At 43.8% G+C, this 18,137-nt stretch overlaps 1 protein-coding gene across 5 annotated transcripts in view; it reads right to left on the reverse strand.

The window, feature by feature from the left end:
• The window catches only part of RALGPS1 (Ral GEF with PH domain and SH3 binding motif 1), a 292,316-nt gene that overhangs the window by 156,108 nt on the left and 118,071 nt on the right, over positions 1-18,137 (reverse strand). For all 5 annotated transcript variants that reach the window (XM_055336511.1, XM_055336494.1, XM_055336502.1 and 2 more), the window contains 2 exons: positions 16,880-16,972; positions 1,369-1,495 (listed from right to left, as the gene is read on the reverse strand). In XM_055336511.1, the coding sequence (XP_055192486.1) occupies positions 1,369-1,495; positions 16,880-16,972 (220 nt within the window). The remainder of the gene's footprint in view (positions 1-1,368; positions 1,496-16,879; positions 16,973-18,137) is intronic.

Raw genomic sequence — 18,137 nt, forward strand, 5'->3', positions numbered from 1 at the left:
AATTTCCCAAAATGACTTTAAAAAACTTGAAAACAGGGGTGCCTGGGTAGCTCGGTTAAGCTTCTGACTCTTGATTTCAACTCAGGTCATGATCTCAGGGTTGTGGGATTGAGCCCCACATTGGGTTACATGCTGGACATGGAACCTCCTTAAGATTCTCTTCCTCCTACTTCCCCTCCCCCACTCGTACTTGCGCTCTCCCTCAAAAAAAAAAAAAAAGGAATTAAAAAACAATATTCATGGAAGGCATTTGTAAGTTATCAAAAACATATCTCCAAGAAATTAACACTAGATCTCTGAAAATATTAGGGAGCCACTTTTATAAAACTTTAATTTCCCTCGTTATTAGTACTATTTTTAGGTCATAAAAAGTTGTAAATACTTTTTCATAAAATTAGCATAACCATGAAACCCAAACTACAAGAAGTATTTTTCACCTATCACATTGGCAAAGAAAAAAATGAGAGCGAGAGAAAGGAAAAGAAAAAAAACCCACACAAATGAAAATACACAATGTTTGTTTACGTCGAGAAAATGTAAGTTGCTACAGCCTCTATGGAGAGTGTTTTGAAAACAAAAATAAAAAAGCAAAATTCTACATACATTTTGACCCAATAATCACACTTCTAAGAATTTATTGTAAGAAAATAATCATAACTACATGCAAGAGGTTTTTGCATAAGGATGTTCCCTGCAACATTTTAATAACAAAAATGTAGAAATAACCTGTCAATATTAGCAAATTCAAGTTTGGCAAATCCATGCATATGGGGTTGAGACATAGTATAGAAATGTAGGTAATAACATTAAATATTCACTATAAACATGGATTTTTATATGTACCCAAAAAATTAAAGGACATGATGCAAAACAGTGATTAGATCTATGTGGGATAATAAATGATATGAATTTTCTTCTCCTAATTCTTGGCAATGAACATGTATTATTTACTAATCAGAAAAATCAATAATTATTATAATTTTGTTATTACAAATTTTATGGAATATGCTAATAACTCCCAGAGAACCAGAACAGGAGTTTTGGCCTGGGTTCCCCGGGTTCAAGAGGATATGGATGAACCATTAAGTCTTGTGACCCTTCTAGATTGTAGGCTGGGGAGGTGTGTGATTCACAGGTTACTTATATAAGAAGCAGAGTATCCCTTGTTTCAAGGCCCTCAGTGAGGTTCCCATTCTTGGGAAGTATCAAAGACCTGTTCCAATCCTAGGAGCTAACCAATTACCTCTTTATCTTTATCCATGGTCCATACTGCTTCTAGAAAATTTCTCAACTAGAAACTTTGTGAAAACATCTTATTTGGCACTGAGAAGGTTTCTTAATAAATAATAAGCCAATTCAGTCTCCTACCTAGATAGGGAATACTGGGAACCATCTTCAGGCTTCGAATATATTCCCGGGTCCGCTTGTAATTATCTTCTTTAGACATCAGGTAGTCCAATTTCTCAAAGGTGGTCTTGTCTTTCCGATTCAAAAGCTGAAGTGAGAAGAAAATACAGAGTATGAGAGAGAAGTGAAATAAACCAGAAGCTTTAAAAAAAAAGGGGGGGGGAGGTGGTAACTGTGCACAAAGACTGAGTAAAACAACGTCTGCTGTGTGCTGAGTCCTGGGCACAACTGATGATTATAAGAGGCTGTTGTACGCAAAAATGGAAAGTTTGATGGACTTGATTTTGTCATTTTTCACAGAATCTCACACTTGGAAGACATCCTCCATAGTTACCTAGTCACAATTCTAAATGATACCAGAATACCCTGCACCAGTACCTGCTTCCGTGGGTGCATAGAAACAACAGCAAATGGCTTACAGGGTGAAGCCCATTATAGACGAGAGGTCCCCCAGAGTTACTGCATTGCTACATCAGGTCTCTCCCTGGTCCATAGCTTCTGACTCTTTCTTCAGTATCGTCACCACTGCCAAAGGCCCAGGAAATTAGACATGGCCCACTCGTGTATGTAGTGCCCAGAGCCAAGCCACCTCTCCAATCTACACTATCCCAGATTCCCTGTAGTTTATAGCTGTGTCATACTTATACCATAATTTTAAAAATTATTTTTTTTTAGTTTTTTTTTATTTATGATAGTCACAGAGAGAGAGAGAGAGAGGCAGAGACACAGGCAGAGGAAGAAGCAGGCTCCATGCACCGGGAGCCCGATGTGGGACTCGATCCCAGGTCTCCAGGATCGCGCCCTGGGCCAAAGGCAGGCGCCAAACCGCTGCGCCACCCAGGGATCCCCTTATACTATAATTAAAAGAAGCCAAACTTCTCTTTCATATGCAGTCATCTAAGAGGTGACTTAGTTAAGCAAATTCAAGATGAACAGGTACCCACAGCCACAGGTACATAAAGATCCTTTTGGATGGAGGTCTCTAGTATGTAAAGCTTGGTCTATAGTATATAAAGCTGGGTCATCAGTGAAAAGATGGTCACTGTACTTAAGGAGCCTTCTTAGTAGGAAGGAATAGAAATCTGAATTCCTGCTTTTCTAGACTTGATGCTAAGGACTCATGTTGTGGTTGTCCTGCAAGTCCCAGGTTAAGACCCAGTGCAGGAAATGGCAATAAGGCTCCTTAAATAAAATGGCTTTGAGGATAGGAGTCTAGGCTGGGAGACCAGGCTTCACAAGAGGATGTGGTCACTCAGAAGGGTCACTCAGAGGGTCACTCAGAGAGGGCTGGCTTTGGCATGGCATGTGGCTGACGTTGGGAGCTTCCCCAAGTTTAGCTTCCAGAACCTAGTGCCTCTGGGATTTGAGATGAATGGCTAATCCCAGCAGGATATATGGGGCATCCCTGGACAAGCTTGGTTTGGAGGCTCTGATTCAGGTCTATGCAAAGATGTGAGCCTGCAGCCCTGCCACATCCACCAGACTAAGTAGGCCAGTGTTCAAATGCCCTGTCATGCAACATGGAAAAGTGGAACAGTCACTGTCCAGCACCAGGGGATGCAGGACTTTTGTACTCAAGTAACCCCTTTGGGTTTAGTACAAATACAGTGCAATTCCTAGGACCTCGGTTTGCAAATCCCTGACTCAGGCCATGTCTGGTACATCAGAGAGCCCAAACTGCTCTGAGCAGGCCCTGCCCATTACCTTTATCCTTGGCCTTCAGGGTCACAGAGGATGCAGCCAAACCACAGCCCAGCTAAGCAGTGACAGTTTAAGGACTTCAGGGAAGAGAGGCAAAGAATAAGCTGGGAAAAAAGGTTCCAGTGCTGAAGAAGTTAGAGAATAAATAGCAAGCTTTTCTTCCCCCACTGAGAAATTCAGGACACATGAAAGAAGAGATGCTACACAGATGCTAGGAACAATGGTTGCTCAGCTGGCTTGTGAACTGAGGCTGCTCTTCAATATCATGTAAGCAAATGCATTTGCTTTTTGTACACCACAACATCTAACTCATCTGACCTTTACAAAGCCCGGTGACAAACACGGGGCCAAACCAGCAGGTTCAACATCACAGAGATGACATGACTTGTCTGAGAATCCTTGGGAATGTGACTCAATAGAGGAGAGGGGTGTATATTATAGCAACGTGGCAAGCAACGTGTTCTGGGCAAGAACCCAGACAAATAAATAAATTATGGGCAAGGGAAGAGTCAAGGAAAGCTCTTCATAGAGAGGAGTACTTGAAATGAACACTTGAGGATGAGAAATTCACTAGAGAACAACATACACCCAGATCAGAACCGGATACTCTAGTTGTGAACTGCTCCATTGTAAAGCTGAGCAGAGGGATCCCTGGGTGGCGCAGCGATTTAGCGCCTGCCTTTGGCCCAGGGCGCGATCCTGGAGACCCGGGATCGAATCCCACGTCGGGCTCCTGGTGCATGGAGCCTGCTTCTCCCTCTGCCTGTGTCTCTGCCTCTCTCTCTCTCTGTGTGTGTGACTATCATAAATAAATTTAAAAAAATTAAAAAAAAAAAAAAAAAGCTGAGCAGATTCCTCACTCTGTTGCCCAGGAAGTCATTACTAAATGCAACCTAGAACCCCTCTGAATTCATCCAGCAGTCAAACAAACCCCTGTTATCTGCATCCCCTGCAGTTGAGCCATGCTGCCATCCAATGCTTACACCACTGGTTCTCTGGACCCCATTCAGGGACTGCCCATGTCTCCCGCCAAGTCTAGCCCAGCTGTCTAGCCTGTCAAATGCTTCTATGCAAGGTACCACAGAGGTAATCAGCCTATCATCTGTGTCCTGACAGATGGATATGACCGGGCCACTATAAGGTTAAAGACCTGGGGGATGTTCCTGAAAAATCACACTGCACAGTGACTTCAAACCAACAACTGGGGTTCTTTAGCAGAGTGAGACAACGAAAGGCAGCCACATTTGTGTGCTCCCTAAATTTAAAACCAGACTCCTCCAGGTCACACCTCCCTCTGTTAACCTTGCCTCTATACACATACTTCCTACCAACCCCCTCACGACGCCTCCCCCACCCCACCCCACCCCCACCAACTACACATATTCACACACACATCCAGAAGGGCTGGATCTGGTTAACTTCACTCATCTGCTCCATTCTGTGCCCACAGATAAAATTCAGGATGGCATCAGATTTCTAAGTAGTAACGCACAGGATGCCAGAAGACTCAGAACATCTATTTCCGATGCATGTATTTGAAAACTACTTGAGAACCTCTTCTAGCAAAATAAAGGAATAAACCAAGTAAAGGAAGGTATGGGATATAGGAAACAGTGGAGCCAATCCGGGAGTAGTAAATGGAGGCTCTGAGATAAAAGATAAACAACAGGCCTTCAGAATGACTGGTTCACAGAGTATCAGCCCTGGAAGAGACATCTCCAGAGAAAGAGATGGCTCACATTGTTTAGGGTAGAAATAGATCTATTTATTATACATAATAAGAAAATTAAAATAAAATAATTTTAAGATTTTTATATATTATCTAAAAATCTTGTAATATACTATAAAATGTTTATTATACACAATAGATAAAATAATCTAAAAATTATATACTTACATATTTTACATAATTTTATACAATTATATATATATATATATATAGCTATATAACTATATATAACTATATATATATATAGTTGAGCCTTAAATAATATAGGGATTAGGGAGCTGATCATCCACACAGTAAAAAAATCCAAATGTAACTTTTGACTTCCCCAAAGCTTAACTACCTATTGTAGTTAACAATATCCTATTGTTGACCAGCAGCCTTACCAAAACATTAATAGTCAATTAAAAAATATTTTGTATATGTATCATACATATACAACTCACGACCCTGAGATGGACCTTAGCACAACTAAAGTCAGATGCTTAACCGACTGAGCCACCCAGGTGCCCCAGTAACATGAGTGTTTCTGAAGAAAAAGAGAAGGTATTCAGGGAAACTACACCAACAATCATCATATAAAGAAGTCAACAACCATTATCTAGAGTGAATGGATCAAGAAATTGTAGCAAAAGCACACTGGTGGAAATGTGACAGAAACTACCAGAAGAAACCACTAAATAACTGAAGTGGTTGCCTCTGGGGAATGAATGGGGTATAGAAGGACAGATCAATGAGTCTTAGTTGTTTCACTAAGCCTTGTCATACTTAGTGATTTTTAAAATTAATGTGCATGTATTATGCTGAAAAAATTTTTTTAAGACTTATTTATAAGTAACAGCATTTATTCATGCATGTTTTAAACTTTTATTACAACTAGAGCCACAAACTGAAAACCTCATGTTAATCGAGGATCCTTGAGATTTCAGACTTTAAGGGAAGCCTCAGAAAGGAGCCATCAAAACTATATAGAAGAACATAAATTACTTCCCTGCCCGAGACAAGCAAATACTGAAAGCGTTCATGCTCAGGAAAAGAGGTAAGAAAATAAGATCAAGGAAGAATTCACTAAATACAACAGGCAACTTCACTTCTAGCAAAGCTGAGAAGCCCTGAGGCACCCTGAGATTTCTTCCACAATATTTATAATGACTAGGATTAATTGTGCAATTACATGTGTCTCACTCAGCAAACAGCAAGTCCCATGAAGACAGCAGCGATGCTGGCTGTGTTTGTACCACCATTCCCCAAACCTGGTATGGTTCTCAACACAAACAGCACATTGCCTAAGTATTTGTTGAATAAAAGAATGGAGAAACTAAGAATAACTTGAAAATTCAAATCCTTTTAAAATTCTGAAAACTCCAGTAACTGTTCAGTAAAAGAAAAAAATAAAAGCCAGGATTATGTACTATTTACAAACCGCAAACAAGAAGAAACCATTTGTTAAGCTATGTGATGAGGCCAAAACTATACTGAGAGGAAAATGCATGGTTTTAAACTATTTTCAAATTAAACGAGTGAGAATATAAATGCACTAAACATTCAACCCCAGAAGCTAGGGAAATGGGGGAGAAGAGTAAGGGAAATCAATTAGTAGATAAAAATAGAAATCAAGGGGCTTCTGGGTGGCTCAGCTGGTTAAGCATCTGCCTTGGGCTCAGGTCATGATTCCAGGGTCCTAGGATTGAGTCTGCACTGGGCTCCCTGCTCAGCAGGGAGCCTGCTTCTACCTCTCCCCACTGCTCATGCTCTCTCTCATTACCTCTTTCAAATAAATAATAATAAAATATTTTTTAAAAAATAAAATAAAATTAGAAATTGATTATGTTATAAAACTAAATGCCAAAGTAGACCCAAGAACTACTTTTTATATCAACAAAACAGATAGACCTTCTCTACAAATAGGGCAAAAAGCAAAAATATACATTAGGATTAAGAAAGAGCCTGTGACCACAGATGCAAAGTACACTAAAATCGCAAAGTAAAAATCAAACAATACTGATATTACATAGGGACATCTGGATGGCTCAGTGGTTAAGCACCTGCCTTCAGCTCAGGGCATGATCCTTGAGTCCCAGGATCGAATCCTACATCCGGCTCCCTGCATGAGCCTGCTTCTCCCTCTGCATGTCTCTGCCTCTATCTATCTGTGTGTGTGTGTGTGTGTCTCTCATGAATAAATAAATAACATCTTTAGGGGATCCCTGGATGGCTCAGTAGTTTAGCACCTGCCATTGGCTCAGGGCGTGATCCTGGAGTCCCGGGATCAAGTCCCACATTAGGCTCCCTGCATGGGGCCTGCTTCTCCTTCTGCCTGTGTCTCTGCCTGCCTTTCTTTCTTTCTTTCTTTCTTTCTTTCTTTCTTTCTTTCTTTCTTTCTTTCTCTCTCTCTCTCTCTCTGTCTTTCATGAATAAATAAATATCTTAAAAAAATAAGATCTTTAAAAAATACGAATATTTCATAATTTTCATGATGCCACATGTCAGCTGCATGGGATAAATGGGACTTATAAACCACAGGGTCAAAAGCCAGGAATATCACAAATCATGGTCAAATGGGTTGCTCGGAAATTTCCCTTATCATACACACTCTGAGAACCTACATGTGGCACTTGTATTCAACTAATGATGAAAACTTTCCTCATCTGGTAAATAGTTCAAATCTGGGAGCTGTCTCCATGGAGGGAAAAAGAAAAAGTCCCTCCAAATCCTCTCTATGAGGACATTGGTATCTTGTTCCCTCGCCTTGAGAGAGTAACATTTCTTGATACGTGGAAATGCTTTTCAACAAAGAGCCTGTTGCTCCAAGTATGTTAAAACTGGCTCAAAATTCTATTTCAATTCCAGTGTCTACTGTTGGTATGGAAAGAATTTTTAGTGCTGTTGACAATCTATGGACCAATGGATTCATCAGACAGAGTATGAAATGAATAAGGAGTAAGGCAAGGGCACTTAGGAGAAGTCATTTTTACCTCTTTTGATACAAACTATCAGTTTCTGAAAAACAAATAAATTACCGAGTCACATGTCTAATGAAAACTATTAGCAATGGAGCCTGTCATTAAGTAAAAAGAAGGGAAATTTGTGACTTGGAAATTTAGGAGGTGTCGGGGCTAGCTGTCTGTCTCCACTTGTCTTTGACTAAGGCTATGTGAAACTCTGTACAGGTAGAAGTTAACTTGTGGAAAATGTAGTCATGCCAATAATGCCTGTCCACAGAAAGGCAAACTATGTCTCAACCAATGTCACTGATTTTCACCCAGGGAATATTAGTTTTGTACCCATTAAAAATTTTATTTTGGCATTCCTTACATAACTATGAAAGTATAGTGTTCCGGATTCTCTTTTGATAACATCTTATTGGTTGTAAGATCTTATGGGTTCTCTCACTAATTAATGAGTTAAATAAAATCTTTGGCAAGTATTCATTTTATATCTGTGTGAGTCATGAGTTCACCTTTAAAGAAAACTTATCCTTTAACGGTTTACATGTACACACACATATACATACACATACATTCACATACATACATATGTAATGTATAATCTTATAGGAAAATTTTTATCATGTGTTTCCAAAAATTTTGCTACATTTTTTTCAATTGTGCTCATAGTAACCCCAGGGAGATACTCTCACAAAGCCCCAAAAGTAGAGCCAGAAGGTTAAGATTAGTCCCCAAATGGAAGTTTGCCAAGGGCCCATCCTTGGTCTAGGTGGGTAAGGAGTCAGGCATCAAGTGTATATCCCCATTTGCCCAACCTGGTTGAACAATGAAAAAGGCCTGCTAAGACATGAAGAGTCAGAAATAACACAAGAGGACTCCAGAGAGAACAAACTCCATTATGAGGAGGACCTTCAGGAAGAGGCAGTCATAGAAACAAGTCTTTAAGGATTTCAACCAGCAGAGACAGGGCTGGAGAGGCCCTCAAAGCCAGAAAAAAGAAAGCACAAACAGTGGCCTGGAGGTAGGAACACTCAAGGGAGCAGCAGCATAGCAGACATGTTGCTTTGGACAAGACTGGAGAGGTAGATGCACTGCTATGTCTACTGCAGCATTATTCACAATAACCAAGATATGGAAGCAAATTATAAATCTATCAACAGACAAATCAATAAGGACAACGAAGTATTTACATATAATGGAATATTACACAGCTATAAAAAAGGATGGGGTTATGCCATCTGTGACAACAAGAGTGGACCTACAGGGTGTTATGCCAAGTGAAATAAGTCAGATTGAGAAAGACAAATGCCATATGATTTTACTCAGAAACCAAATTAATAGGAAGGCCTGGGTGACTCAGCAGTTAAGTGTCTACCTTTGGCTCAGGGCATAATCCTGGAGTTCCGGGATCAAGTCCCACATCGGGCTCCCAGCATGGAGCCTGCTTCTTCCTCTGCCTGTGTCTCTGCCCCCCGCCCCCGTGTGTCTCTCATGAATAAATAATCTTTAAAAAAAATCTAAAAAAAAAAAAAGAAACCAAATGAATAAACAAAGAAACAAAAAGCAGAATCAAACCTATAAATACGAAATTAATGGTTGCCAGAGGCAAGGGCATTGGGGGGGGGGGATAGGCAAAATAGGTGCAAGGAAATGGGAGATACAGGCTCCAGTTACGTAATGAATAAGTCACAGTAACAAAAGGCCTGGCATAAGCAATATAGTAAATGATATTGTAATAAGCATTATATGGTGACAGCTTGTAGCTACACTGGTGGTAAGCACAGTATAATGTATAAACTTGTTAAATAACTATGATGTGGGATCCCTGGGTGGCGCAGCGGTTTGGCGCCTGCCTTTGGCCCAGGGCGCGATCCTGGAGACCCGGGATCGAATCCCACGTCGGGCTCCCGGTGCATGGAGCCTGCTTCTCCCTCTGCCTGTGTCTCTGCCTCTCTCTATCTCTCACTGTGTGCCTATCATAAATAAAAAAAAAAATAACTATGATGTATACCTGAAACTAATGTAACATTTTATGTCAACTAAACTCAAATAAAAAAAATTAATAATAATTTTTACAACACTAGAAAGGTAGTAGAGAGATGGAAAACTCGCCGCTTGGCAAAGTATGTTTTTAATGTTGCCATTTGTAAACCATGGACAAATGATGACCATTCTGATTACCTGTTCTACTCTTCTGATACTTACAGTCAACTTGTAAACAGGATATCAATCACAAGCAGCTAAGAGTGAACAGCAAATACTAATCAAAGGGGAAAGAATGAGCTGATTGTGGCTGTGTACAAACAGGAAATTCCTTTGGCCAACTCTTGCATCTCTTCCGCACATGACTTCGGGCACTAAGTTGCTATGTTGCTGGCGGTAGCAGATGCCCCACTGGCCACAACTGAAAGGTTTATGGTTTGTTTTTTGAGGTCAGGAAGTAGGTGTGAAGTAGGTACGAAACCTTTCAATATTTGCTGCTGTTGCCAAAATGCCTCTACAGTGTCCTCTACACTCTGCAAATATGCTCACTACCTGTGAGCACTCTTTAAGCACCACACTCTCAAATAGAAGTTTCCCTCAAAAAAACACCCATCAAGGCTTTCCAATCCTCTTATCCCAGCTCTGCATCTCCCCTGACTCTCAGGGACCGCTGGAGTCCAGAGTTAGGAATCTAGATGATGGTTAAAAATTGGCTGACAGGGGCGCCTGGGTGGTTCTGTGGTTGAGTGTCTGCCTTTTGCTCAGAGTGTGACCCCAGGTGCCGGGATTGAGTCCCACATCGGGCTTCCTGTGGGGAGCCTGCTTCTCCCTCTGCCTATGTCTATGTCCCTCTGTGTGTGTGTCTCATGAATAAATAAATAATTTTTTTAAATGGCTGACAATATATGCATTATTATAAAACTGGGGGTGGTGAATGAATGTTCAAATGGCAGGTTAAAAAGAATGGCATCAAAAAGGTTATATTGGAACTTCTCACTTTGGAGGAGTGGTGGGTGCAGAGACTCCAACCAAGCAAGTGGTGGGGGAGTATGAAAAAATGGTCTTTAATCAAGAAAGTGAAGACACCAGAGCTGTTCTGAGGTGATCACCCCAGCAGTGCTGTGAGTAAGGGCCAGAGTCCAGGAGCAAGAAGAGCAGCCCAAAGATGGTGATGATCTCAGCTCAGAGATAACCCGGCCTGACTCATTTGAGAACGGTCAAGGAGAATCAAAAATAATGCTAACAACAATAACAGCAGCAGCTAATACTCACCCAACACACTTCCCATGTGCCAGACAGTTCTAAACATTTTTTCAATTATTTGCTCACTTAACCCTTACCAAAGAGGCAGATCCGAGGCTGAGTCTGGGTATCTGATTCAAGAGTCTGCTCTTTTTTTTTTTTTAAAGATTTTATTTGTTTATGCATGAGAGAGACACACACAGAAAGGCAGAGACAAAAAAAAAAAAAAAAAAAAAAAGAAAAAAGAAAAAGAAAAAAAAGAAAGGCAGAGACACAGGCAGAGGAGAAGCAGCCTAATGTGAGGACTTGATCCCAGGACCCCGGGATCACAACCTGCGCCAAAGGCAGACACTCAAACACTGAGCCACCCAGGCACCCAAGAGTCTACACTCTGAATCTCCATGGGACACTGCCCCTCATTGCTTGGCCTGGGGTCCCCACACCAATTCAATTCTTGTATACTCAGACCCCACAGCTGCCCAAGGTCCAGGCTAGGGTGACAGTTTCCCATAGGTGACTTTTTTTTACTCATGCATTTATGGGGCTCAGGCTGGACAGAGATTTTCTGATGAGTGACACTTGAGGGTTCTCGGGCTCCTATGCGTAGCTAAGTTCCAGCCCCCCATGTGCATGGAACCTGCAACCTGGACTCTCCTCCATACACACATTAGAACCCTAGTGCCAGCTGCAAAGCCTACACATAGTGGTCTCTCTCAGTTGTGCTCACGGTCCTGACTCTGAGAACACACTTTATTTCTAGCACATGGTGACTTTCCTTTCTTGGCTTCTAGTTCAGCTTTGCATCTTGGTTCTTAATTTGGTTGTATTTTATCCAGCATTTATTTGTGTTTGTATGTTTGGAGCTGGCAATCGGGAGGGAGGGACTTATTCCCCGTCAGCTCAGTCTACCATATTGCCTCAAAGTCCAAAACACAATCTGCTAAGAGAGTCTTCTGGCACTCACTATCACTTCCTGGAAACCAAAGTTTGATTTCAGACATGCCAAGCGTGAGCTGTCAAAGGAACATGCAGCAGAGGGCTGTGCAGGGAGGCGTGGGAACACGGATCTAGGACTGTGGAAGGACGCCGAGCATGAGCTGAGGAGACGGCCTCTACTGGGCACAGAAGTGATAGTGAAGCTCTCTGTGCCGTGGGATCCACAAGGATTAGGAAGTGAATGAGAGGGCAGGAATTGGGATCAGAGTCTCACAGAATATGTCTATCCAGTGGGCAAGAGGAACAAAAGCAGTCAGGGAGGATCCAGCTGTCAGAACAGTGAAGAGAGGCCTAAGCTAAGGAAAGGAGATTTTTCAAGAAGGGGGTGATGAAGCATCCAATGTTGTGGGAATGTGAGGAAGGTGAGGGTCAGCAGAGTTCATGACTAGGACTTTCTGAGGAGCAGCGCAGGCACAGCTATGAGGAAGAGCATGAGAATGAGTTATTAGAGGTGCAAACGTTGGTTTCCTCTGCCCTCCAACTCCTCACCCCTTCACCCACTTTGCCTCCCACCTGAGCCAAGGCTCAGGAAAGCCTGAAACAGGCAGCCTGTGCCTACCACCACCTTCTCAACAACCTCAAAGGAGGGCACCTGAGGCACTACATTAGACACAAGGAGCAGAGGCACTTCCTGAATAAAAGACTCCAAAGTCGGAATTATGTGAATGCCACACATCTGCCTTCTTAGATATTTGTGAAGTAACTGTTCTCCAAACTGCAGCGCTTGATCAACCTGTGGCTTTCAATGTCTGGAATCAGAGCCCCGCTCCTGGGAGGCTCCTTTCCAGGTCTCCCCACCCTGCAGACCAGGCCACCTGGCCCACTGGCTATGATTCCCCCCACTGCTGCAGATGAGTCAAACAGCCTGGATCAATTCAGTAGGAAAGAGCAAATCATGATAGGAACATGCAGAGAGCCAGCAGTGTGCTTCTGTGTGTGTGTGTGTGTGTGTGTGTGTGTGTGTGTGTGTGTGAGTGAGTGATGTGCAGCACATGACTAGAATTACTGTAAGGAGTGACTCACCCAAACTCCAGGAATTCCATACCCCCAGGTCACTCGTGAATAAGTCAGCCTCCTCCTGGGATCACTCTGATCAGAGCAAAAGCTTCAGCATCATCCCAGTTGCTCAGGCCCCAGACCTAGAAATCCTCTTTGTTCCTCTTTTCTGACATCCCACCACACAAACCTGCCAGGTCTGTCTCCTCATTTCCTGTCTACTGCCACCTCCCTATCCCAACCAACATCACCTTGCTTCTGGATGCTGCCTGGACCTCCTGATCAGGCCCCATTTCCCATCTTGGCCCCCTGCACTCCTGCCCAGTTTGTTTTCCACACAGTAGCAACAGTAATTTAAAAAACAAAAAACGAAAAGCAGCTGTAAGCCAGATCACGTCTAGCTCCTGTTTAAAACCCTTCCCTGCACTTGAAATAGAACATGACTCCTGTCCTAGGCTAGAAGCCCTTCCCAATGGGCCCACTGCCTGTCCATGGCATCTTGCACCAATCTCCTCCTGGCCCGCAGCACCCCCGCCACACTGGCTCTGAGTTTCTTGATGGCACCAAGTTTCTTCTCACTGATTCTTTGCACTGGCCGCACCCTCTTCCTGGCACGGCTGGCTCCTTGTGACACTCAGGTCTCAACTTAGCTTGGTCTTCCTTCTCAGAAAGGCCTTCCCCGAAGCCCCAGACCGCAGCAGACCCACCCTCCGGTCTTGGTCTCCCATGCCACTCCCATCCCCATCTGACAACTCTTTGCTCACTACTTCACATACTCAACAAATGTTTATCCAATACTTCTTATCCCAGCAAGATGGGACACGTCTTGCTCCTCCCTCAATAATGTGTCCACCTCCTCTGAATAACACAAAAGCCCATAAAAACAAACCCCTTGACCAGAGCCTCAAGGCCTGGCATGAAAGAAGAATTTGGTAAATACTGGATTTGTAAAACGAGTGAGAGCAGCATGGTAGTACGTACTCAGGAAATCAGAATTGACCAATTCTGTCTTGCCTACGTCGCATGGCCTTGAAGCAGCCAGTATTCCAAAGAGGTCCCATGCTAGGATGAATCAGATCCTGCCTATGTTTTCCCAGGCCAGCAGAAGGTGAGTTCCTCCCTGTTTGCACATCAGCCAGTATTTATTAGGGCCTACTATGTGATAGCCTGTGCTCCGGGTCAGTCTCTGATCCATGCCAACTCAGTCAACTGCTGGCACTCTGCAGCCATTCATGGCCAGGTCAACAAGCTGCCCTGCCCTACAGCTAACAACCAACTGGTCCCTGCTGGAGTTCATCCATGGTGCAACCAAGTGGCAGTCTCTGCCCACACCCATAACTCCTTTCTGTCTAGATTTCCCAGATATCCAGGGTTTCAGTGCAACTTCAGGGACAGCACTCAGGGAGGACCTGAGTGCCAGCCTCAGTTCTCCAGCCCCACTTCCCACACAATGCGTGTGCCCCTCTCTCCCTGCCGTGAGCCCAGCCAGATTCCAATATCAGCCTCCATCACCAAGCCACCCAGAACACTGGCCAAGAACATGGAATACACACTCCAGCAAGGCAAGGCTGTGTCACACCAGCTCCAACACTCGCCAGCCCTGTGATCTTCGTCAAGCCACTGCACCTCTTCGAACCTCAGTTTCCTTCTCTAAAAAATGAAGAATCCAGGGGTGCCTGGGTGTCACAGTCGGTTAAAGCATCCAACTCTTGGTTTTGGCTTAGGTTGATCTCAGGGTCATAAGACTGAGCCTCATGTCAGGAGGCTCAGTGGGGAGTCTGCTTGGGCTTCTCTCTCCCTGTCGCTCTGCCCTCCCCACCTCCTCTCTAAAATAAATATGTCAATCTTTTTTTTTCTTTAATGAAGACTATAAAGGCACTGATCATCTGGGCTACTATGGTAGTGCCTCCTGCGCTCCTGCTCCTCTTGGCTCTGCAGGCCCATGAGGTCTCTGTAATACCAGGTCAAGGGAAAAGTGGGTAGGGGGAAACAAAACAGCTCTTTTTTGGCAATATTTCTATGGTGAATCTCATTACTAGAAATAACAGCAAAGAAAGGATAAGATCCAGGACAACAGATATACACAATGCCAACAACAAGCACACACCCAGCTGGGTGCCACACCTCTCATCATGAAGGCAGGCAGTCAAAGGGAGAGGCAGATCTATGGACAAAACCAGAGTAGACATCCTGTGTGCTTGTAGCACAAGGTGTGGAGAGAGTGTCAGAAAGAGATGCAGCCACTGCTGATGCCACTAGGGCTGGGGTGATCTGGATGAAGGTGAAAAAGGATGAATTTGGCTCCCTCCATTTCTCAAATGCTCTGTGCCAACCACTGTCCTAGGATCAACAGGATAGGTGGGTTGAAAGGTGGCTTGCAAGACTCCCTGCCCTCACCAACTGTATAGCTTCAGTGGGTCACAGAGTTACCACATTGCTGATGATAAGGTTTGTGCATCTTGAGAGTCATAATTCATCTCTCTGAGTTTGCATATAGCTCCCAGCAGTCCAAGAAACAGTAACAGCATCTAAATAATGGAAAATTCATTTGAAAAAGACTCTCTAGGGAACTTTTGAAAAAAGCCTCATGGCTCAGATGGACTCAGGGACTCATAAGCCTGGCAACAATGGGAGAGATCAGTGGCTTCCAAACCTGCTTTCAACCTCCCAAACCACTGCTCCACTGAAATTTACCCAGGAGCCCAGTCCATCAAACCGATGCAAATGGAGCTGCTTGGGTGGAAACAGTGCCAAGGTGGCAGGTCTCTCCTCTCTTCCTCCTCTCTCCCAGCCCCTGGTGGCCCTCAAGGCAGCTCCACAGAACCCTTGGGGCTCCACGAAGCACTGACGTAAAAGCACTGATCTAGGCCAACGGCTGAGTAGAGAGAGGAAAACAAGTCCCACAGAAGTCATGCTCTGAACAGTGGCTGAACACAGACCCAGTTTCTGACTCTGGGCTCAGACTTCTCACTCCACTTTGCTAGGGCTAGGTCTATGGAAAATTGTAATTTAAAAAACAAGGCTCATTTCTGATCACCTACAACATAATCCCTAAGTGTCTTAAAGGCCCCCGAATTAGCCAAGTATGAAACTGAGCCCAGCCCCGTAGACTGGCAAAAAAAAAGTTCGGAAATGAGTTGCAGAAGCACAGCTGACAATTCTATATAGTTTCCTTCAGTTCCATGGGACATAAACAGGTCTTGAAAGGCTTGGGCTGTGTGGCTGTGGGAGACCCTGGACCAGGCAGGCCAGGAGGTGAATGCTAATGAGCTATGGAAATAGCAATTACTTCCCTCATGTCAGGCACTGTGCCAAGCTAAGGAGGATAAAGAGGTCTGAGATATTTTTAAAGTATTTTTACAGCAGAAAAACTTTCCTACAGACTCAATTATATAACTATCAGACTCCACCTCTGAGCTGAAATTATCCATGGCCTTCAGGAAAAAAACAAAACAAAACAACCCCTCCCCCTCCCTTTCTTCCTACATGAGGGCCACAGGTTTCTCCAGAGACTCTTAGCTATATGGCCAACCACTCAGGGCAGCTGTGAACCATCAGCCCAGAGACCTTCCTAAAGGCAATTTGGAGCCTATCAGAGAAGAATGCCAGCCAAGTGGAGGGCCAAAGTCATGTCACTGGCCCAGCCACCACACGTGATGTTTTAGGGTCCAGGAAGGTCCACTCAAGACGGCTCCAACCCTCACAACTTCCTTGTCCTGAAATGGGGCTGAGGTCCCCTGAAGGAGACAGGATGCCCAGGAAACCCACAGTAATCTTCTGTCACTGGCAAAGGGTAGACAGTCAGAGGAAGCCTTCAGGGCTCAAGGAATGAAGAACTCTACTAGTGAAATGAGAGCCAAAATCAAAGGGATTAACTTACAGCCCAGGTTTTTGTCAGCCTGAAGATGGGTGCACTTTGTAATGCTGATACCACAGACATGAGAGAATGAAGGTTGTTGAGTTCTAGAAGTTTCTGAAAAAAGATATGGAATAGATTATTTTTCTGTTATTAACAACAGAACAAAAACATGCTCAACTGTTACCAAATGTCATATTTATGAAATTCAATTATACTTAAAAATATCTCATGTAGAAAATATAGTTCTATGGAATTCATAGAAACCATATGCTCTTCTTCTTTCAAACTGTCAAAAGGTGAGTCTGCATCAAACACAGTTGCAAAAGTTTATAAGCTGACTAATCTGGTTGCTGGACAGAAATGTGGCTCAGAATAAGGTTTGATAATGCCCTTTATGTACTTTTTTCAACGAATCGGAACTGTCCCAGCAGGCTTTTGTAAACTGAGGCTTCAGCTGTACCAACAATATCCACGTGGGTCTTCTGCGACTACCTTACATCCCAAATGAGGGGCTGAAGGAAGATGCTACCAATCTGTGTGATCCCCCTCAGCTAGGAAGACACAGCTCTGGCTTCTCTGTCACTTGACCATGCTCCTTTGAACCAGACCCCACGTTAGTGAGAACACTTGCATTCAATTCAGTTTCACGCAAGTTCCTCACCATGGAAGACAAGAGTAGGGGACAGCCAAGGATAAGCGCAGAAAGATATAACTGCTCTGGTTCTAAGTTTGGTGCTGAGGGAAACTTAGCGGGACTAGGGTTCCGCTTCTCATTCTTGGGAGCCAGTGAAGTTTGGACTAGCAAGCGGGCTCCATGGAACAAACAGACCTAGTTCTAAGCCCAGCTTCCAATATCTACGTGAAATGCAGTGAGTTAGCTAAGACTTGGCTGGCTCATACCTACAATGAGGAAGATTACCACAGCACGTACGCTACACGGGACAGTGTGTGCAAAGTGCCAGACTGGCACCTGGCACCAGGGTGAGTGCTCTGTGGCTTGTGGGCTGCTCATCCCTTGTTGGGAAGACTTCTCCCCTACTCGTCCACCTCACTTGTCTTGGGTACTACCAAGCTCACATGCCCCCCTCCTCTAGTATGTCCTTCCTGACCATGCTCCTAAATCTAGGGAGCTTAGGGCCCCTGACTATGCATTCCCACAGCAGTCTATGCATGTCCTTAGTACACTGGCCTGTAGTTGCTTTTACCAGCTTCTCTTTCACCCATGTGAAAGGGACCATGTGACCATGTCCATGGTCTCGGGACCATGTGTTCCCGAGAG

Source organism: Nyctereutes procyonoides, unplaced genomic scaffold (assembly GCF_905146905.1).
Source record: "Nyctereutes procyonoides isolate TBG_1078 unplaced genomic scaffold, NYPRO_anot_genome, whole genome shotgun sequence".
NCBI lineage: Eukaryota > Metazoa > Chordata > Mammalia > Carnivora > Canidae > Nyctereutes > Nyctereutes procyonoides.